The 22,673-nt window shown below is 37.6% G+C and overlaps 1 protein-coding gene across 1 annotated transcript in view; it reads right to left on the bottom strand.

The window, feature by feature from the left end:
* Nucleotides 1–222: 222 nt before the first annotated feature.
* The window catches only part of LOC108527194 (E3 ubiquitin-protein ligase UHRF2), an 85,502-nt gene continuing 63,051 nt past the window's right edge, over nt 223–22,673 (bottom strand). Inside the window, exons 9-16 of the mRNA XM_017868344.1 lie at nt 20,691–20,795; nt 13,062–13,168; nt 9,635–9,797; nt 8,835–8,975; nt 7,061–7,157; nt 6,235–6,392; nt 2,605–2,703; nt 223–1,243 (exon numbers count right to left, since the gene is read on the bottom strand). Coding sequence (XP_017723833.1) covers nt 1,097–1,243; nt 2,605–2,703; nt 6,235–6,392; nt 7,061–7,157; nt 8,835–8,975; nt 9,635–9,797; nt 13,062–13,168; nt 20,691–20,795 — 1,017 coding nt within the window. The 3' untranslated portion in view covers nt 223–1,096. The remainder of the gene's footprint in view (nt 1,244–2,604; nt 2,704–6,234; nt 6,393–7,060; nt 7,158–8,834; nt 8,976–9,634; nt 9,798–13,061; nt 13,169–20,690; nt 20,796–22,673) is intronic.

Below are 22,673 nucleotides of genomic sequence, written 5' to 3'. Positions count from 1 at the left end.
AAAAAAAAAAAAAAAAAAAAAAAGCAAAAAAAAAAGCAAAAAACAAACTGGGGAAAAAATCTGTTCTGACTGCTTAAGATTTCATTCTGGTTCTCATTAACAGTGCAAAGTAAAAAAAATGTTTCAATAGAGATACACAATGAAAAACTCCAGAAATACAGGATCCCTTAAAACTGGTAACATAAGCCAGACAAGTGTAAAAAAGTAAAGCAAAATGAGCTGTTTTTCTGATCATAAAATATTTATTAAGGTATACTTTAGGGAATATAGTGAATATAAAATTTAGGATCACAATATGAAGCAATTTCAAATCCTCTCAAAGGTCAGCACAGCCCTCAAAAAACTCTGCAGATGTAAAACCACTGGTGAGACACTAAAAGCAGTTCGACTAGTACAGAAGTGGATTTTCATGAACATTTACAACTAGAGCATGAATACCTCTTTTAAGTGCAAAACCACACCACATTACACTAATGCAGCAACAATGCATTCATTATTGTTCTCATTAGTCATTAGTAGTCAACTTGCATAAAACACCAGAAAAAAGCACAATGGAGTTCACAAAGTGGGCTAAAAAAATGAACCTGTCCTTGCAAAACACACATTGTAATGGAAGAAGAGACGTTAAAAAACTATATGCACACTATAGAAGCTGTGTTCATTCCAAGGATCTCAAATGTCATTTCCTTTTCTGTAAAATCAAATTACAAGAACCAGGCACAACTAATATTTGGGAGGCAGTGTGTAGCTAAAATTTCATTTAACTAGTTATTCAATGATTTTTAAAATCCCCATAAATCTTTTCTGTCCTGAGGTAGTTGCAAAATAAATCATAAATTGGATATCAACTAGAGCTGAGGCTTTGACTTTTTACTCATTAAAACTAGTTGTTACAGGAACTACCTTTAGATATTTAAAAGACAGTTGAGAAATGGGCCTCTTACTACACACACAAGATGATGGCTATGTGGGAAAGAGGATTAGCTGCTTCAGAACGTGAGAGATACAGTCCACCATTTCTTCCACCCTCCCCGCCCATTTTAGATTCTTTATTGTCCAAAAAGCCACCATGAACAACACAGTGAAAGCAGACAGATCATCGTCCTTTGCTGTAGCCAGGGAAGAAAAGGTCAAGTAGAGTCTGCAGAATCTCATTGGGAATCATGATGTAATTCTGGCCAAGATCATGTCGGCAAGCAGGGCAGGAGAAAACCTGTGCCTTAAAGGAGCGCTGTAGGCAATCCTATGGTAAAAACAAAAACATCCAATTTAATCTGAGCATAAAGCATGTAAGTACTCAGCAACTTACGCTTTTAAATATGAACCAGAAACTGGTAATGAGGGAAATGTACAGAATGAACAAACATAAAGGCTTGAATCTGCACTATGGAAAAGCCTACAGTCATGGCTTTAGTTTCATCTCTGGCAGATATTCTCAGACTTCAGGTAAATTATTTATTTAATTTGTGTGTCAGTTTCCTCATCTACTAAAATGATGGAGTTAGAGACTACATATGGTTCTCACTAGCCTAATCTTTCGGGTTAGATTTTAACCCTGTTCGTTCCAAACAGAGCCCTGGGGGAGGCGGGGGGAGAATCAGGATTCCCTTGCTTAGAAATGAATTTTATATTTTACCAAATCACTTAACATATGGTGAGTCTTCCAAAAATATACTTAGCAACCAAGCATGGTGGCTCATACCTGTTATCCCAGCACTCTGGGAGGCTGAGGCAGGTGGATCACCTTAGGTCAGGAGTTCAAGACTACCCTGGCCAACATGGTGAAACCCTGTCTCTACTAAAAAACACAAAAATTAGCTGGGCAGGGTGGTGCATGCTTGTCCTCCCAGTTACTCCGAAGGCTGAGACATGAGAATTGCTTGAACTGGGGAGGTAGAGGTTACAGTGAGCCAAGATCGCATTGCTGCACTCTAGCCTGAATGACAGAGCGAGATTTCGTCTCAAAAAAAACCAAAAAAACAAAAAAACAAAAAATACACACATACACACACATATACACTTAGCAGTACTAAATACATTAAATATATAGTTAATCAACTCAAGATCAGGCACAAACTCATATGTAGATTTGTTTCCATTTTATAAAAGAAACTGAAGTTCTGAAGTTAGGGAAACATAATCACCACTGGGTAGAGCAAGATTCAAACCTTGGCTTGACTAAAACACAAACTTTCCTTTTATACCACACTGAAAACACAATATTCAATTCATCTGGGCATGATGCTAGATATAAACTGTTTGATTATTAATGAAAACACTCCGGTTTGCACTATAATATATAAAATATACAAGTTATTACATAGACAAGAGCAATGACCTCTTACCTTCTTTCTCATTTCAGCCCCTCCTCAAAATTCCAAACATGACAGAATACCTCAAATGATATATATCTGAATTATTATTACTATCTAATTAAAACATGAATTTACCACCAAGACGTAACTAAATGCTTCTTAACTAGAAGGTTCCACAACTATCCTGCTTCATGGAAAATGTTTCTTATTCTTAGCATGCTAAAAACAGGTATAGAGATTAGTGTGCCTTCATGCCTAACAGGGAAAATGACGAAGGAATTCCACTTACTTTACAAACATTGTGGAAGCACTCAGTTGTCACAGGCTGGTAAACTAGCTCCTGGCAGCAAACACACATAAAAGATTGTTCCAATTTTTTCAGAAAATTCTACAACAGTATCCAAGGATAAGGAAAGAAAAGTTAGCAGTTCATAAAATTCATCTATTGTGTATTTCAAAACAGCTAGTAGAGAATGATTCAAATGTTCCCAGTATAAGGAAAAGATAAATATTTATAGCGATGAACATTCCAATTACCCTGATTTGATTATCACGTTATATGAATATATCAAAATTTCACATGTATCCCAAAATATATCCATCTATTATTTAGCAATAAAAATGTTTCAGTCACATTTAATGTCTTCTATTTAAAGACATCAAGTAGTCATGATTGTAACTACCTGAAAAAAGCAAACTTATATAAAGAAACCCCATTCCACACACGTTAGTTTTAAATCATAGTATTAGGTAGGAAAAGTTGCAAAGTCAACATATGATGTTAAAAAGTCAATGTCCCTCTAAACGTCACATTCCAGGGATAAACTATTTTTCACTTAAAAAAATCACGGGCAGCTTGTCTCAAGGTCATTACATACTGACTGCCTTTTTTCAAAAAGCTGTTCTACACAGTATTCCAGTGTATGAACATGTATTATCTATCCAATCTTCTGCTGTTATAAAACTTGAATATTTGTCTTTTGGAGCTTGAAAACAAAAAACAAAAAACACTAGGAAACAATACTCTGTAGTATCTAATACCACACACAAAACATTTATTTTCCTAGGATTATTCTGTGGTATTTTACTACCTCAATCCTAAAATCCCATACCTTCCTCATGCTAATGTTTACTTACGGTAGGACAAAATTATAAAAAGTAGAGACACCTGAAGTAAACATGATCAAATGGATACCCTATATTCTTCAAAAGCCATTACTGGCTCCATTTCATCTTGGCTGTTTGTTTTTTTAAGCTAGAAGTATTTTTTTTTTGCTAAATAGTCATAAGGATAATCCTTCAGTTATTTTAGGTAGTAAGGGAGTGCATTTCATATTTATTTTTTATATTAACGGAAAAAGTAAGGCTGAGCACATTGGTTCATGCTTGTGATCCCAGTACTTTGGGAGACCGAAGCGGGTGGATCATTTGAGGTCAGGAGTTCTAGACCAACCTGGCCAACATGGCAAAACCTGTCGCTAGAAAAAAACACAAGAAATTAGCTGGGAGCGGTGGCAGGTGCCTGCAATCCCAACTACCTGGGAGGCTGAGGCAGGAGAATCACTTGAACCCAGGAGGTGGAGGCTGCAGTGAGCTGAGATCATGCAACTGTACTCCAGCCTGGGTGACAGACCACGACCTCGTCTCAAAAACAAACAAACAAAAACCTTACAAGTTTCAAATTTAAAAATCAAATGTCAGATTTCAAAAGATGTCTCATATTAACTGATTTATGAACATGGATCATTAAAGTCAAATGCATTATGGACAAAGTATTACAAACACATTTTTAAAACATGGCAATTATGGGGAGATGCTGAAAACTTTATACCAGGTACTCTCTCCCTAACAAACTCCTTTGTTAATGACCAATATTTAACCTGGTACTTCCGTAGTTCCTATAATATGGGTATATCTAATACAGGTATTTTGAGTTACAGGTAGCTACAATGTGCTTATCAACAGTGGTAATAAAAAGGCAGTCTGTGCTCTCCTGGAACTTATGTTCCTACAGGAGAGTAAACAAACAAAAAACAGTTTCAGATAGTAATAACTGATGAAACAGAGCAAACTGACTCACGCCTATAAACCCAGCTACTTGGGAGGCTGAAGCGGGAGGACTACCTGAGGTCAGGTGTTCAAGATCAGTCTGGGCAACACAGTAACCCCATCTGTGTGGATTTTTTTAAAGTAAATTTTAAAAAGAGCTGCTATTTTAGAAAGGGAGGTTTGTGAAGACCTCTCTGAGGAATCTCTATTTATATAGACTTAAAGGATATGAGAGTGAGACACATGAAAAGAGAATTCCAGTCAGATAAACAGTACGTATGTAAAGGCCCAGGGGCATCAAGATGTTGAGGGTGTATAAATAAAACAGTGACCACTGCAGTCAAGCAATCTGGGCACAAGAGTAGAAAGAGGAGACTACAGATGTAGGTAGGGCTCCAGATCACAGGGACTTTGGAATGAGTTTGGACATAAATATATATTCACATAGGTATTTATTTAAAGTTACTGTTGGCTAACACCTGATTTTTCTGGCTTCATAAATGTTTTCCTGGCCTATCTGAAGAGAATGGGCATGCAACTTGTCCAGGGCAATAGTACATAACGTCCAGAGTAATCACTAGCAGCAAGGTCACAATAATATGACCTAGGCAGGTCAGATTCTGTCACCAGTGGGATACCACCCATAGAGAAGACAACTTTCACAAGTACTCAGGTGGCTTTTTCCTCCACCTGTAATTGCTTCTTTCCCACCTACAGTGGGAACTCACCTCAGTTATCACTAACAAGCAGTATCTTTCCCAACCAGAGAATAATTAGGCTGATTAACAACTGCTTCCTGTATCTTAATTTCCTGTAAGTGAAAATGAGTGTGACCTAACAAAGACTCTCCTTATGCCTGGGTGTCCTGGCTAAAATACAAGTAACACTTCTCAAAGTGTAACCACTTTCCTCTGTCCTGTAAGCATGTAAGCCTCATTTTGCCAAGGATAACTCTATGTATCACATTTACAGACAAAGGAAATAACAATTCCAATATAAATCCAAATGGTATTTGATAAATTTCAGCATTTCTAAAAGTTTAAAAATCATATTTAAAAAATTCTTCCTTAATAATAATGACTATCTCTCACAAAGGAAACGCTGTAGAGTTTTTGTGTTGCTGCTTTAAGTCTAGATAGAAAAGACATACAGACACAGGGGCACATCAACACTTTGGAGAGAAAGAAAATAGAAAAGTAATTGTATTAGAAATGACAAGGGGTCAATATTCAAAAGAAGATTCAAATTTATAAGTAAAATTAAAGACACAGTAAGTGAGTAAAGAATGAAGAGACATTCATATTTGAAGCCTCCAACTTTAGGGATTTGATAAGAAAGGCTTGCTTGCAAAACACAGCTTAACACAAAAGCTACACGTTAATTAACTATGTGATTTGTTTTTACTTTAAAATTATGTGATTAAGAAAAAATGAAAATTTAAAACATAAAATACTTAATAGATAATCTGGTTAATTTTACCGCTTAGTTTAACATGTAGGTTTTGAAAATTGCGCTGAACTGCTTAAGACTTACGCTGTTAAGTAACCTTGAACTGTAACAAAACTTTTGTGGCGATTTTAGATTAAACTGACCATGTTTCACAACTGAAAATTCTTCTGAGAACAGTACCTCCAAGTAAAGTAAGCTTGGGCATAGAGAAGTCAAAATCCAGCATCTAAGAGGTTTAAAGTAAATTTAGGAGCATGTATATGTGTTACCTCAGATTATTTCTGAAAGGTAGTGGCACTGGATGAGAAAATCAGATAAAAGGATGAAGTTTTGACTGACACGTGAAAAACATATTTCATGAGACAATTATTTATCATTTGTTAATATCAGAATGTTATTATTTAAAAAAATCTTCACATACTGGTCCTTCCACAAGATGTGCAAGCACTTCATCCCACAGTTTCTGGTTTTGACAGTCTTCTCTGATGAGATGTTGCTGCTGAGGAGTTAGTTGAAAAGCCTCAATTGCTTCTGCTGAATCTGATGCTTTGTATACTTTGGAGGCGCTTGGACGGTCATCTAGATTTATTTTAAAAATGTATCAGCAGACTTACAAGTGGTTCTAAGCAGAACTATGAAACAAAAGAGTTAACTGGCACAAGTAATGTTTAGCAGAAAGATAACCAACATAAAACAGCATCTCATTTCCCCTAAAATTTAGGATACTGTTATTTCCTGCTATTTGGCTCTGACACTATTAAAATAAACAAATGATCCATCTTCTACCACCGCCCTCCCCCAGCCAAATCCTTTGCTTTCATTTCTTGTAAGTCTCTCAATTTATTTTCTTAATATTTCTCTTTATTAAAAAGTATGTCGGCCGGATGCAGTGGCTTCCGCCTGAAATCCCAGCACTTTAGGAGGCTGAGGTGGGAGGATCCCTTCAGCCTAGGAGTTCGAAACCAGCTTGGGCGACGTGGAGAAACTCCATGTTCTAATACAAAAATTAGGGGAAAAAACCCTGGCTAATACAAAAATTAGCCAGGTGTGGTGGTGTACAGCCATGGGCTACTCTGGGGGTTTAGGTAGGTGGATCGCTTGAGCCCAGGAGGTCAAGGTTACAGTGAACCAAGATCTTTCCACTGCACTCCAGCCTGGGTGACAAGAGTGAGACCCTGTCTCCCAAAAAAACAAAAACAAAAACAAAAAAAGGATCTTATTATTTATATTTTGCAACGATTACCTACCATCTGAAATCGGCCTTTTTGTGGTTCCACTGGGCTGCTTCTTTGACTGTCCTTTAGTCTTCTTCCCTTCTTTATCTGAAGGGTAACCTGCTGGATACTGATGGGGGAAGGAGGCAGAGTACAATGTAGATTTAAGCTTCACAGAGAAGGGGAGTTTAGATCCTGGTGAGAAATTAAAAGGGAGGGGAGGACTACACTTTCCCCAAACTGAAAAACTTTACATAAAAGAAATAGACATTTAGAGGAAAAGAATTCAAAACACAGATAACTATTAAAATCCCAATTTCAGTGTAAAATCACATAGCTGTGACTACTAAGAGATTCCATTTTATAATACACTGATCTTAAGTTTCAGAGCTAAGAAAGGTAAGTCTTCAGGAAATGTGATTAGATTTCTTTAAAGTGTAAGGAAAGTAGAATACAGATATGAAGGTAAATGAGAACCAATCACAGAGCACAACAGATAGAAAGCAAATAGATTGGATCATAGTAAATTGTGGAGTTGATCTAAAAAAATATCAAAAACATTAAGGGTCAAACTTCTCATCTCCTTAAGTTAGGAGGAGGAGCTTTTAGAAAACCTAAAGCAACTAAATTACTAAATCTTCCATCAGCTAAGAGTTAGACTTGAAGTAATACATTCTATCTATTATCCTTATGTTTCAATGGCTACCTTCTTTGAGGGGTGGGTGGGGTGGCAGGAGCATGCTTTGTAATAACAGTCATGCCTAAAGCACTGTTATGTTTCAGGTCTCAATGACTAGAACTCATCATAGCAGATGGGCTCACATGCTTCTGCTCAGTTTCAAATCTAACCTATCTAGAACAATGGTCTCAACAGGGACATCTGAAAAATCTTCTGAAAGTAAATTTGACGAATTTTTTTTTATATTAAAAAGAATTCTTTTAGTAGTTGTTTTAGCAGCTGATGGTCTTATTTTCAACAATCAATTCTATTAGTTTAAAAAGACAACAAAAACAGAAACAGACTTGCACTAGAAGACACACACTCACCTGCGTGGGTGGTCAGACACTTGCCCATAGTTCAGTCCCTACACATGCAGTGTGGGCAGAGCCAGGGGAAATGATAAAGCTGGCAGTTTTTATGGGAAGCACAACAATGGGGAATGATGGGAGATGAACTTAAACCATGCACTGAAGTCAGTGTCAGGGACAAATTCTAGGGTATACAGGCAGTGAAGGGGAAATGCAGCCATACCATCCACTATGCATACAAAATCAACGAAGTCTTTATGGGTTAACAGCAGAGCATGGGCAAAGGGGGAAAAAGGCAAAGCACTAAAGGTGATGGCAGAGCAGGGAAGCAGCTTTGCGGGGGAAGAGAGAAAAGGGGTGAGGAAAAGTGAGAAAGGGAGAAAGCAGACCACTCTTATAAAATCACCTCCCACCCTTCCCCTACTAGACAGACATCCCCTGTGCCCTCTAGGATAAATGTGCTTTTCCAGGGCCTCCTATATCTACATTTTATGAATCCCTTTCTCTCACACTTCAAGTCATTTCCAAATTGATTTGGAAATATTTTACTTTTAATTAACAAGTCCAGCTTTTCCCAAGCACAACCCTTGGTCCTAGGGCACTCTGACATCTAGGATACTACTTTTTCTCTTCTTTTCCTCTATTTGCATGATCTTATTCCTCACCCCTTATAGTCCACCAGTCAATTGCTGTGGGTTATATCCAGTGTTAAGGCATGTAGATAGTGGAGGTATATATTTTTATGAACACATAGGTAGCTAGACAAATGTAATCTAACCTGTAAACGTAGACATAATCTCCTTGACCGTTCTATTCCTTCAGAGGTCCAAGGAGCAGGTTCAACATCATCTCTTCTTAAAAGATAGCGCCAAACCAAGAATCCATGGCTTGATGAAATCTCTGGCCAGTATTTCACCACCTAAATTACAATATTTCAGTGCCAGTTTGAGATTTAAAATTTAGGCTTATTCATCACATTAGTGGTATCAAAATAATCTTTGCCAGAATTAAATGCAACTTCTGAATATATTGCTTTGCTGTAAGGATAGTAAGTCAAGAATATTCGCTAAAACAGTTTTGACCTTAATTCCTACCACAGTACTTCCCATGTGAGTACAGACTGCTACAAAGTTAATAGAGTAACAAGATTATGCTAATTAATATAATTTTGTATAGTAAAGATGGCAGCAAATGCCTCTTTCTAAACAAAGAATGCAAATCTATTATTATAATGTGCTCTGCTTTGAAAATCAATTACAACTAAAATTATTCTAAAAGATATATAAAATCAAGTTATACAACAGCCAGTTCCTTAAATGGCTTTATGACAGAGAACATACATTTAAAAAAAAAAATCTTAACCCAAAATACAACTCTGCCCTTAGAACTCGAAGTAAGCCTTAAAAGTGAAGTGCTGAAATTAGGAGTTTGCTTTATGTATCTGTTAAATTTCCAGAAAAAGTAGCAATATAAGATGGCTACTGTTTCCTCGAGCCCACCCACAGTAGTCACTTGTAACAACCCTGCCTTGAAAGCCCAGGAAGAATGACAAACAAGATGTCATGCCAGATAGAGCACCTTATAAATGCCATCATATCTGTTGCCTTCTTCAGGAGCATATTTGCTGATCTTCCTCCCTTTAAAACTGCGTATCACTCTGACTGGCTTACCAGCTCTCCAATTCCGAGACTCTGCTCCAATTTTATCATCCAATGGAGCATCACAGTTTAGGGCCAATGCCCTAAAAAACAACAAAAAGGTCTTTATACCACGTAATTTTTCTTTAAGTATACAATCGAGTCATTAGCTCAATTAAAAGGTGAATTATACCTTACCTGATGGTTAAGATTCTATGATTCTTTCCATATTATTCCAGATAATAGGATTATGCTTTCCCCCACCAGCAGAGAAGACAAATCAGTTTTCTGATGTCACCCCCAAGCCAGGGGATTGGTTCTCAGATAGCCTGTAGGGTTCTTCTGAAAGTAATAACATCTGTGCCACGTATAATAGAAAACAACTAGAAATACATGGAATTTTTCTTTAAATAACGTTTGTTGGGGGAAGGGAGAACGTTGGAAAACTAAAGCAAATGATTGTTTTAATAGTGATCTTTGATAAAGGTGTGAGGTAAATTGCTGGAATAATGTAGAAAGAAATCCAGAAATATAAATTTGTCAGCAAGGTACAAATGACCTTCCCAGGTCTACTTTCCACATTCCAGACAACAGAGAATCCTTAAAGTTTAAAAGATATTAAGAACAAGTGCTGTATGAGAATATTCTTTAAAGGCCTCCATAAAAAGATAAATTTCAATAAGCCTAAAGCATCCAAATGTCTGTGCTAATGACAACGAAGATTTCTGGCTGCTTGAGATCACTACATTTTACTGATAATACATGGTCAAAGAGGAACACTGAATTGGAAGCAGCACCTGACTTAGCTGGAACTTAGTATGTACATTCATCACCTAACAATAGTAAATCAATGAACTTATTAGATGTCAGAAGACCTTTCTCTTGGGAGAACCTAGTTGTACCAAAATCTGAATTTAAATTATTTTTAGTATTTTAAAATAACAATTTTAGAATCAGTTTAAAATTAGCATTTTCCTCTAGGACACCTATGTCTTAAATGAAAAGAAAACACTGAGAACACTTAAGGTTTAAAAAACAAACAAAAAACAGAATTATACCCAATCTGGTGAAAGCAGATATGACATAAAATATGTCTTCAGGGTTTAATTCTTTTATGCAGGCTCAAGTTAAAAAATAGACTCCAAGAGTATGACTAACCTATTGAAAAGAAATGTCTTGACTATAGTTATATTTTAGTGAGTAAATAAACTTAAAAGTATTTTGTTTTAAAATAACTTATATAGTAGCTGTGGTCAAAGAGCTGAAGCTTACCAAGTTACCTTTTTTTTTTTTTAAACTAAAAGGAAGATGCATTAAAATTCTGGGAGGTAGAAAAAAAATACAGCCTTCGACTCTAGGGCTAGTATTACGTCTCACTTACAGAATATCTATTGACATATTACACATATTTTATCTTAAAGAGCTAGAGTAACTATTACCTTCGTGTCATTGAATGGAATGCTTTAGTGCTCACAGATACCTTCAGTCATAATTACTGCCACTACTAACTGGCACTGTCAACTCACTTCTGACTTCAGATAATTAGGCTATTCAAGTATATGAAAAGAGTCCAAAAGGATGAAACTAGGCAATACAGCAACAGAGCTCCTCCATTAATCTATCTGCAGCTCAACCAGTCAGGTGCCTCTGACTGCCCTGATAAAAGATGCCCAGGTTACTTTGCTGCCCTCTTCAGTTTCTTAAAGTTGGAAGAGCTGGGATGAAATAGGAATAAACTCAGAAGTAAGAAGGTGTCGACCTACCTCCTAGCAAATAAGCAAAAATGAATTGAATCATACACTACTGGGAAAAGAGTATACTATGGGTCAGAGCAAAGGGTCTCTCACCTCAGTTTTCATGTTTGTAAGACATACAGGTACCTTTGCCCAAGCACTTTTACAACCACAAGGCGTATTCACAACTTAATGTATAAACTGACAGATGGGATGTTAAAGTCTCTCTGATAATTCAACCCTAAATTGTTTTCAGTTGATACTTCATTTTCACTATCTCCTCTTTATAGCAAACATTTTTACTGTCTGTGAATTAACTTCTAATGAGACTGTAGCGGTACTTATTAGATTGTCCAAAAGCGTGAAAGGAATCTAACATGTACATTACAACGGTGGGTGGTTATGAAGGAAGTTCCTTTCAAGCAAAACTATCAATTATTAAAGGGAAAAATAATTTTCTGATTTGACAACTTGAAAGAGTCCTTTTGTAAATTTGAGATACATTTTCATTGACAAAAACACATCAAAATATTTATTTTAAGACATTCTTCTTGAAGGACTGCTTTCTTGCTAGAAAAGAACAGCTAAGCTCCTGTCTCAAGAATGTTTTCACCAGCAAATCTGACCTGTCTCCTCTGCTGGTTCAGTAAAAATAATCCTACTGTCAGAAACAATATAGAACACATAAAAACAGAGATTCTATGTAAGTTGATCCACATGAAAGTCTTGAAATCATATTGATATATTCTTTACATCACACACTAATCAGAAATTAAGGGGACACTACTTGAAACTGAGTGATTTAGACTCAAAGTGAAAACACTCATTTTACTCAATCCACAAAATACCCTTAATAATAGGATATAAAACTGTTAACTTTATGAAATGTTCACAAAAATTTCAGTATGACAAACTATAATGTGATTTTTGCTATCTGGTGGTCTGGGTTACTTATTAATATTGGTATTAGCATGCATTTATAAAACAAAACATTTTTGAAATTAATAAATTTTCTGTACACATAGGAGCTGAGATGTCATTAGTATTTCTATAGAATAAAGGTCAGGACACGGTGGCTCTTTTGTAATGTCTTAAGGGGATTTAGTTAGAAAAGATCACTTTTGTAACTAAATGAACATTCCCTTTAACAACTCTTAGAAGATATCTTATTAGCAGACATCCTAAAAGTACATTCAGTACAGACTTGATTAAGTTACCTTACGCTTCATTTATGTACATAAATGTGGCTCTCAAACATAACTTTATTTCACGTTACTAAGTTTACTCTAAAAAGGAGTTTGTCACTTTTAGCTTTGACCAATGGGGCAGTAGACAAGCCACCTTATTCTCAATTTTGCTTAAATTATACAGGCTCCTTTCCTTCAAAGTTGTGAACTTTTTCAAATGCATACCACATGTATTCAGTAAGACTAGAAATTATGGCATTTAAAAAACAATACTATAAAGATATGTTAGGATGCTGATAAACAATTACGTAATCAGGCACTGGAATTTTAATTTCAGATCTTTAACTCCCAGTTTGAGATTCTCCTCTGCAATATAAGTTACAATGTACAGTCCTATGATGAAACTTTTATTCAATGTTCAAATTCTAAACAGTGTTTACAGTAGTACCTGTTCATGTTTGTTAATGTTTGATCAGCTGAAGGTGCGCCAATTCTTTTATTACCAGCAAGATTTTTACCACCGCTTCCAGTGTATGTGAACTCATCACCTCGGTCCTGTCAGAGAAGATTTTCTTTATTAAGAAAGCTAAACCCAAGTATAATTTCACCAATGCTTATTTCAGAGTCAAAACATTTCATTAGGATGTTATGAGTTGATGTTTTCTCTTGAGGCATCTCCCAAAATAATGCAAAATTTAAATGCAATCTTGTGTGTAATATACCTTCAAGTTACATAACTTGACCTAACACTTTCACTTTAAATTATACTTTCCTACATCTCCAAATATGGTTAGACTCATGCTATATATGTAGTAAAATAATCAACAGAATGTTACAAAGTAAGGTCTTACGGGTTTAAATATTATATTTTATTCAATTCAATGTTAAAACTTAACAATACTAGCTTGTAGGTTCTTTATAGGTAATACCACTTCAACAAACACTCCATAACCAGATTTCCAACTGACATCTACACCATACAGAAGTGTGCTGTCTCAAATTTCAAATTCTGGCATTGACAATAGCAATGTTTACCTAAAAACTTCATATTCAATTTTTCTTTTTTTTGGAGACAGAGTCTTGCTCTATCACCTAGACTGGAGTGCAGTGGCACGATCTCGGCTCACTGTAGCCTCTGCCTCCCGGGTTCAACTGATTCTCCTGCCTCAGCCTCCCAAGTAGCTGGGATTACAGCAATGTGCCACCATGCCTGTCTAGCTTTTGCATTTTCAGTAGAGATGGGGTTTTGTCATGTTGGCCATGTTGGTCTCAAATTCCCGGCCTCAAGTGATCCATCTGCCTTGGCCTCCCAAAGTGCTGGGATTACAGGCATGAGCCACTGAGCCCTGGCTTTCATATTAAAATTCTAACAGCATAGTAAGTTCCCTTTATTTCATACTCTGTGGGTTCACTCTTATCACATTCAGGTAAAAAAAAATCGCCTCCCATTAAGAAGAAATTTGGAAAAAATTTGAAAAAAAGATGTTACATGCACTAGCTCTCCAATTACTTCCATAGCAGCTACAAATTTATATGGATATTATTGTCTCTATCTGATTCAGTACTTGAAACAAATTAAGAAAAGTAACTATCAAGTGCACAGTTAATTCTACTAACACTAGCAAAATAGTGATTCTTTAATGCAAGATCATTTTAATTAGTTTAGACAACTTAGACAATGTTTTCTGTCTACCAAATTCTTATTATAGAAGTCATTTATTTATACTTTGTTTTTTCCTTGGATTAAAAGCCACAACTAAAATCTCATGGTCTTACAGTGTTTTATTGGTCCAAAACCCTTAAATTTACTTTCACTTTTTGTTAATCCAATATTAAGGTCTACATATTTTTTAAACAAGGTATTACGAAACTTAATCTTTAGTATGTATTCTATGAGAAGGAATTCTAATAAATACGTACATCTAGAACAGTTTAGAATACTTCTTAAACTGATCAAAACCAGTCTTCCACCCGGTATCTGGACAGACTCCACAATATTCATATTCATAACTCTGTCAACTTTTCAAGTTATTATGGGAGTGCCATAAAGAAAAAGTAATGGAAAGTAAGAGAGCATAATAAGACAAATGTAAGCTAAATAGTATTTAAAACATTTCTGATTATTCTTCAAGCAGCAAATCAAGGAAACATGGCTAAAATTTCGTACCTTTAACTCATTTGTACTTTAATCATTACATCAACAAAAACATTATATTACCACAAGGGAAAAAACTGTCAGACTGTAAGAGCTCAACCAATATTATTTCAGACTATTTTTCCTATGGAAAGGCCAGGCGCAATGGCTCATGCCTGTAATCCCAGCACTGTGGGAGGCCAAAGCAGGAGGCCTGCTTGAGCCCAGGAGTTCAAGACCAGCCTGGGTGACATAGCAAGCCCTTGTCTCTATTAAAAAATAAAATAATCAGCCTAAATTTGTTGCATCTTCTAGTCAATGATCCATTAAATTGTGCCTGGGAGGCAGTAGCCTAAACAAGTTCTAGTGCCTGGGAAGAGCTCACATAAAGCAGCTCTATCTACACAAGGGACACAGCACTGCCCTGAAGTAACTCAGTTCTTCAGTTATTCCCAACCTCTATTCTTCTCCCAAGCTGCTAAAGCAACTGCCTAAGACAACAAGCTAGATGCTCCTATTCTTGCCATCATCAAGATCAGGTGGAAGACCTTTATACTAAACTTCTCAGCCTCCTCCCTATAGACTATCAGATAAATAATTCCAAAGCACAATGAAGACAAACATTCTCCAAACTCCTTTAGTGATTTAATTCAAGGCTGTCTAGACCATAGCCTCAAAGTTTACCAGTTCCTCTTATAATACCCTTTACATCTCTGCAAAACTGTACCACTGCTAGTATAACACACATCTACTACTGGGGGGTTAGGTGGTATTAGGAGAAGCATTTTACATATAATTAATTCATTTAAACCTCACAGCAAGCCTTTAAGTACTATCAATCTTATTTTACAGATGAGGCGGAGGTTCAGTAAATCGCCTAAAATCACACAACTAGGAAGAGAGATGGCTCCACACCCAGGACACAAAACCAAACAGACTCTGGCTTCAGAGTCTTCTCCTGAACACTGAGCAAACTACTTCTCAAGACAACTGAGAGGATACAGATCATCTTTGTGGGTCCTCACTTCTCAAAAGAGGTCACCAAAATACAGGGCACTAAAACTGGCATTTGATTAATTCCTAAGTTACTAGGCTAAAATATTAACTCAGTTATCAGCAGGTACGCAAGAGTATTACATCCATTCAACCAGACTGAACAAAGATCACTGGCTTCATGAAATTTATACCAAATTCAAGAATTCAGGAAATGTTTTTCTTAAATGTGAAAAGCTTATTCAGGTTTCCTTTTCCTAATCCTGTAGATATACTTGCCTACAAAAGAATGATCAAAAAGTTGAAAATGCTTATAAAATATATAAACATCTCCAGATACACTTTAGCTGTCAATCAAGGCCTATATGTCACCTTAGTCCTAAAATTCTTCTTCACATTATTTAATAGACTTGACTATCTAAGACAACTAGCAGTTCATCAGTACTTATCTCCACAAATGTTTCAACGTTTGACCAGTAACTATATTCAAAAACATGGAAACAAGAAAATAAACTTCATATATTTAAGATAATATTCTTTTCTCTTTTTTAAAGACAGAGTCTCACTTTGTCATCCAGGCTGGAGTACAGTGATGTGATCTTGGCTCACCACAACCTCTGCTTCCTGGGTTCAAGTGATTCTCCTGCCTCAGCCTGCCGAGTAGCTGGAATTACAGGCATGCACCACCACGAATGGGTAATTTTTGTACTTTTAGTAGAGACGGGGTTTCATCATGTTAGCCAGACTGGTCTCGAAGTCTTGACCTCAAGTGATCAGCCCACCTCAGCCTCTGAAAGTGCTGAGATTACAGGCATGAGCTACTGTGACTGGCCCTATTTAAAGTAATATTCTGCTACAGAGAATATAACTAACATTTCAGTCCGTGCTATGTGCAAAGGGCTACATAAATTATCTCATTTAATGTAATGATCTTCCCGACATAAAATACTACTATTTCTTCTTTTTACAGATGGGGAAACTGAGTTACCAGAGTTAAATAATTTGGCCCAAGTTTCAAATACAACAAATGTCAGAGACCAGATCAAATACAATTGCCCAGACACTAAAAACAATTGTTAAAGAGACTACATTTCTAGTTGATTTATTTATAAAGCCTTTAAAAAATTCCAAACACTGACTGTATTAAACTATATAACATCTTTTGTATTTCTGACAAATACATAAAGATATAGCTTCAAAATATGCATGCTAAAGAAGTATGCAAAGGATGAACCTAAATATTTCCATTTTCATTTACTTTGCCATGTTAATGTAAATGCACTGCCAAATCTGCCTTTCAGAAAGACAGCAAGTTTTTCTATTTCTGTCTGAAAACATACTATATTTTGTGCTCTCCGTAACTACTCAAATTAATTCATCTTTATAACAATCCACGAAAGCAAGTAAATACCTGAAGACCACATATCCGATAAACAGTAAAAAAAAAAAAAAAAAAAACCCAATAGAAAAAAACCAAAAAACCTGAAGAGCTAACTACTAAAGAGGCTATACAGATGGCAAATAAGCAAATGAATGACGTCCTACAATAAGCTACCACTACACACCTATCAGAATGGCAAAAACAAAAAACAAACAAAAAAAAAACCCCAGCAACAATAGCGAATGCTGGTGAGATGCAGAGAACCTGGATCACTCATGTATTGCCGATAGAAAAGTAAAATGGTACAGTCACTGGAGAAAACAGTCTGGCAGTTTCTTTAAACAACTAAACATGCAACTGCCACATGTGACCTCGGAATTGCACTTCTGGGGCATTTATCCCAGAGAAATAAAGACTTATGTTTACAAAAAACCTGTTCACAAATATTTACTGTAGCTTTATCTGTAATAGCTAAAAACTCAAAAGAACCCAGCTGTTATTCCACAAGTAAATGATTAAATGAACTGTGGTACATCCACACCATGGACTAGTACTCAGCAATAAAAAGGAATGAACTATTGATACATGCCACAATCTCCAGAGAATCATGCTGAGTAGAAAAGGCCAGTCCTAAAGGTTAATATATGATATACCACATAATTTCATTTATAAAAATTCTTGAAGTGACAAAATTGCAGGAATAAAGAAATGAGGCTGGGTGCAGTGGCTCACGCCTGTAATCCCAGCACTCTGGGAGGCTGAGGTTGGCGGATCACCAAGGTCAGGAGTTTGAGACCAGCCTGGCTAACATGGTGAAACCCTATCTCTACCAAAAATACAAAAATCAGTCAGGCATGGTGGTGCATGCCTGTAGCCCAGCTACTCGGAAAGCTGAACAGGAGAATCACTCGAACCTGGGAGGCAGAGGTACTGAGCCGCTGTACTATAGCCTGGGCAACAGAGTGAGACTCTCAAAAAACAAAAATAAAAACAAAAAAAAAGGCTCAGCACAGTAGCTCATGCCTGTAATCCCAGCACTTTGGGAAGCCGAGGTGGGAAGATCACCTGAGGCTAGGAGTTCCAGATCAGCCTGGCCAATATGGAGAAATCCCATCCCTACTAAGACACAAAAATTAACCGGGTGTAATTCTAGCTATTCAGGAGGCTGGTTGCAGTGAGTTGAGATGATGCCATTGAACTCCAGGCTGGGCACCAAAAGCAAGATTCCATCTCAAAAAAAAAGAGAAAAGATTAGTGGTTGTCAGAGGTTAAGAAGCAGTGAGGGGCTGTGTGTGATAGTGTAGCTATAAAAGGACAACACAACAATGGAAATTGTGATAATATAAATGTTCGGCCCCTGACTGTACAGTGTCAATATTCTGGTTCTGATACTTTATTATATAGTATGGCAAGATGTCACCATTGGGAGAAACTGGGTAGAGGGCACAGGATCCCCTTCCCACCTTTTTTTTTTTTTTTTTAAAGGAGACAGGGTCTCGCTCGCTGTTGCCTAGGCTGGAGTGCTGCAAGGGCACGATCATGGCTCACTACAGCCTCGACCTCCTGGGCTCAAGCAATCTTCCTGCCTCAGCCTCCTGAGTAGCTGGGACTACGGGCATATGCCATCACACTCAGCTAATTTCTATATTTTTTGGTAGAGACAGGGCTTTGCCATGTTGCCTAGGGCTGGTCTTGAACTCCTGAGCTCAAGAGATTCACTCACTTCACCCTCTCAAAGTGCTGGGATTACAGGAATGAGCCACTGTACTCAGCCCTCTGTATTGTTTCTAATGCTACATGTGAATCTACAACTAACCCAAAATAATAAGTCAATTTAAAAAAATAAGCTCTATATATATAACACTGGAACCAGTTTTTATTTTTTTATTTTTATTTATTTTATTTTTTTTTTTTTGAGACGGAGTCTCGCTCTGTCGCCCAAGCTGGAGTGCAGTGGCCGGATCTCAGCTCACTGCAAGCTCCACCTCCCGGGTTCACGCCATTCTCCTGCCTCAGCCTCCCGAGTAGCTGGGACTACAGGTGCCCACCACCTCGCCCGGCTAGTTTTTTGTATTTTTTAGTAGAGACGGGGTTTCATCGTGTTAGCCAGGATGGTCTCGATCTCCTGACCTTGTGATCCGCCCGCCTCGGCCTCCCAAAGTGCTGGGATTACAGGCTTGAGCCACCGCGCCTGGCCCAGTTTTTATCTTTTTAAAGAGAAAACTTAAAGAAGGAGGACAAAAAAAAGCTCTATAGAGGATGGGCACCGTGGCTCACACCTATAATCCCAGTTTGGGAGGCCAAGGTGGACAGATAGCATCTGAGGTAAGGAGTTCGAGACCAACCTGGCCAACAAGGTGAAACCCCATCTCTACTAAAAATACAAAAATTGGCCAGGTGTGGTGGCTCACGCCTGTAATCCCAACACTTTGGGAGGCCGAGGCAGGAGGATCACCTGAGGTCAGAAGTTCGAGACCGGCCTGGCCAACGTGGTGAAACCCCATTTCTACTAAAAATACGAGAATTAGCCAAGCGAGGTGGTGCATGCTTGNGCCAGGATGGTCTCAATCGCTTGACCTCGTGATCCGCCCGTCTCGGCCTCCCAAAGTGCTGGGATTACAGGCTTGAGCCACCGCGCCTGGCCCAGTTTTATCTTTTAAAGAGAAAACTTAAAGAAGGAGGACAAAAAAAAGCTCTATAGAGGATGGGCACCGTGGCTCACACCTATAATCCCAGTTTGGGAGGCCAAGGTGGACAGATAGCATCTGAGGTAAGGAGTTCGAGACCAACCTGGCCAACAAGGTGAAACCCCATCTCTACTAAAATACAAAATTGGCCAGGTGTGGTGGCTCACGCCTGTAATCCCAACACTTTGGGAGGCCGAGGCAGGAGGATCACCTGAGGTCAGAAGTTCGAGACCGGCCTGGCCAACGTGGTGAAACCCCATTTCTACTAAAAATACGAGAATTAGCCAAGCGAGGTGGTGCATGCTTGTAATCCCAGCTAGTCAGGAGGCTGAGGCAGGAGAATCGCTTGAACCCGGGAGGAGAAGATTGCAGTGAGCCGAGACTGTGCCATTACACTCCAGCCTGGGTGACAAGAGCAAAACTTCGTCTTAAAAAATAAAACATAAAAATACAAAAATTAGCCAGGTGTGATGGTAGATGCCTGAAATCTCACATACTTGGGAAGCTGAGGCAGAAAAATCACTTGAACCCAAAGGCAGAGGTTGCAGGGAGCTGAGATCACACCACTGCACTCCAGCCCAGGTGACAGAGCGAGACTCTGTCTCAAAAAAAAAAAAAAAAAAAAAAAAAAAGAGTAAAAGCTCTATCAAGAATGTGAGTGTTTTCCTTATAACATAACAACAACACATATAAGTCAAATCAGTACATGTAAAGAATAAACACTGTCAAATGATTTACTTTCTAACATGTATAAAACTGATTACTTCAACAAAAAACTGTGCTAAAAAGACACAGCAGTATTTGATGTATCCTAGGCAAAGCTATTGTATTTTACAAATGATCAAGGCAGGTACTAATGCGTAAGGTTGTATAATGACTTACGACTTCATCCGCAAATCCACCAGCCAGGACAAGAGAGTAAGCCCCATCATTACTTCGACCATGAATTCCACCAACATGGGGTCTGTGAACACCTGCTTCGCTCACCTATAAAACAATTGAAGAGTCTCAAAACACCTCTGAACAGTTAGTTAAGATACATTTACAAAATGTTTTCATATATATTATTGGTACCTAAAGAACGAAGTTCTCACAGAGTTCTATCTTTTGCTCTCTCATTTTAAATCTCCTCAAACATATCCTTTAGGTTCTGAGAATTCTAAAACTGATTGGGTAGAATTCTGAGTTGCACAATAACTAGTAAACAATCATCTTCGGTCTATTGGAACTTCCAGCTCAACTCAGCTAAAAGAGAACTATCAGCAGTCTGTATCGTTTCTCTCTTATTACTAGTCTTGGATAGTGGCTCTGTTGCCTGCCTAGTTTGTGAAGTCAAAAATGCAGGAGTTATTTTACTCCCATTCTTCTCCCTTATTCCTAAAACCCTTTTGGTTACAAGGATTGCTGATTTTACCTCCGAAATTTCTCAAATCCATCTACTTTTACTTCCACAGTTCAATATTAGTTTGAGTCTCAGTTTGAGTAATCAATGTTTACAATAGATCCTTTTTCACTGCCTCTAGTTTTGCTTCTTCAAACCCACCCTATCTATCACAAACTGGATGATTCTTTTAAAAACAATTCTGCTTTTGACATTAAGTGGTCACATAGTATTAAACCCAAGTCAACATGATTTATTACCCTCTCTAAATATGGCTCCTATTTTTCCTAGCCTTATCTACAGCTTCACCTTCAAGGAACATATATGCCTAAGCCAAAACTGCTCAATGTTACCCAAACATGCTATCCATTTCTACTTTACTCATTTCTACTTCAATGGCTGACTGCTTTTCCCCCGTATCTTCATTCCTGTCTCACTGAAACAAGTATCACTTCTTGGTGAACTTCAAATTCCCTGAGAAAGGTATTGTAGTTCATCTGTTTGTCATACAATTGGGTCTTTAAAAATTTTTTTTGGTAGAGACAGGGATCTCACCTTGTTGCCCAGGCTGGTCTTGAACTCCTGGACTTAAGCAATCCTCTTGCCTCAGCCTAACAGTGCTGGGATTACAGACATTAACCATCATGCCTGGCCAATACAATTTTCTTAGCAGAGTAAAAGAAGCTGAAATTCAAGCTTGCACAAGAATTTGGGGTGGCAGGGAAGGCACTTTAGAAGCTTTTAGAAGCCAATAAGAAGTTGATAGCAACAGAACCTGGAAAGGTTTTGGCTTTTGAAATACCTCAGCAGAAGGGACCATTTGATATCCCCACCTCATCAACCCTGGCAAAAATAATCTGTTTTTCCTAAATCTTCCCTTCTTTCTAAATAGCAAATCCATCTCACTAGTTGCTCAGGAAAACAATCTCATAGTCATCTTAGACTATATAAGGAGGCTTTCGGAGTTTAGAAAATAAGTATGTGACAGACAGGTATAGGAAAAAAAGCAAATAAAAAATAAGGTGATTAGAAATACATATTTTAACTATATTTATAGTATTATATTCTATTTATATACAGTATTTTATTGTATTTATAGATCCAAAGTCATAATAACCTAAACTTTGAATACCGGTTCAACCGAAATTATAATACAACTATTGCAAAGATAAGAGAACACAGACAGTATTAAACTAAATGTTTCATCTTCCATAGAAAAAAGTTAATATGGCCGGGCATGGTGGCTCACGCCTGTAATCCCGGCATTTTGGGAGGCCAAGGCGGGCGGATCGTCTGATGTTGGGAGTTTGAGACCAGCCTGACCAACATATGGAAACCATGTCTCTACTAAAAATACAAAATGAGCTGGGTGTAGTGGCGTATGCCTGTAATCCCAGCTACTTGGGAGGCTGAGGCAGGAGAATTGCTTGAACCCGGGAGGCTGAGGTTGTGGTGAGCCGAGATTGTGCCATTGCACTCCAGCC

Source organism: Rhinopithecus bieti, unplaced genomic scaffold (genome assembly GCF_001698545.2).
Source record: "Rhinopithecus bieti isolate Rb0 unplaced genomic scaffold, ASM169854v2 scaffold_2453, whole genome shotgun sequence".
In the NCBI taxonomy this organism is placed as follows: Eukaryota; Metazoa; Chordata; class Mammalia; order Primates; family Cercopithecidae; genus Rhinopithecus; species Rhinopithecus bieti.
The sequence above is the reverse complement of the archived record's forward strand: the minus strand, read 5'-3'. Positions and strand labels throughout refer to the sequence as shown.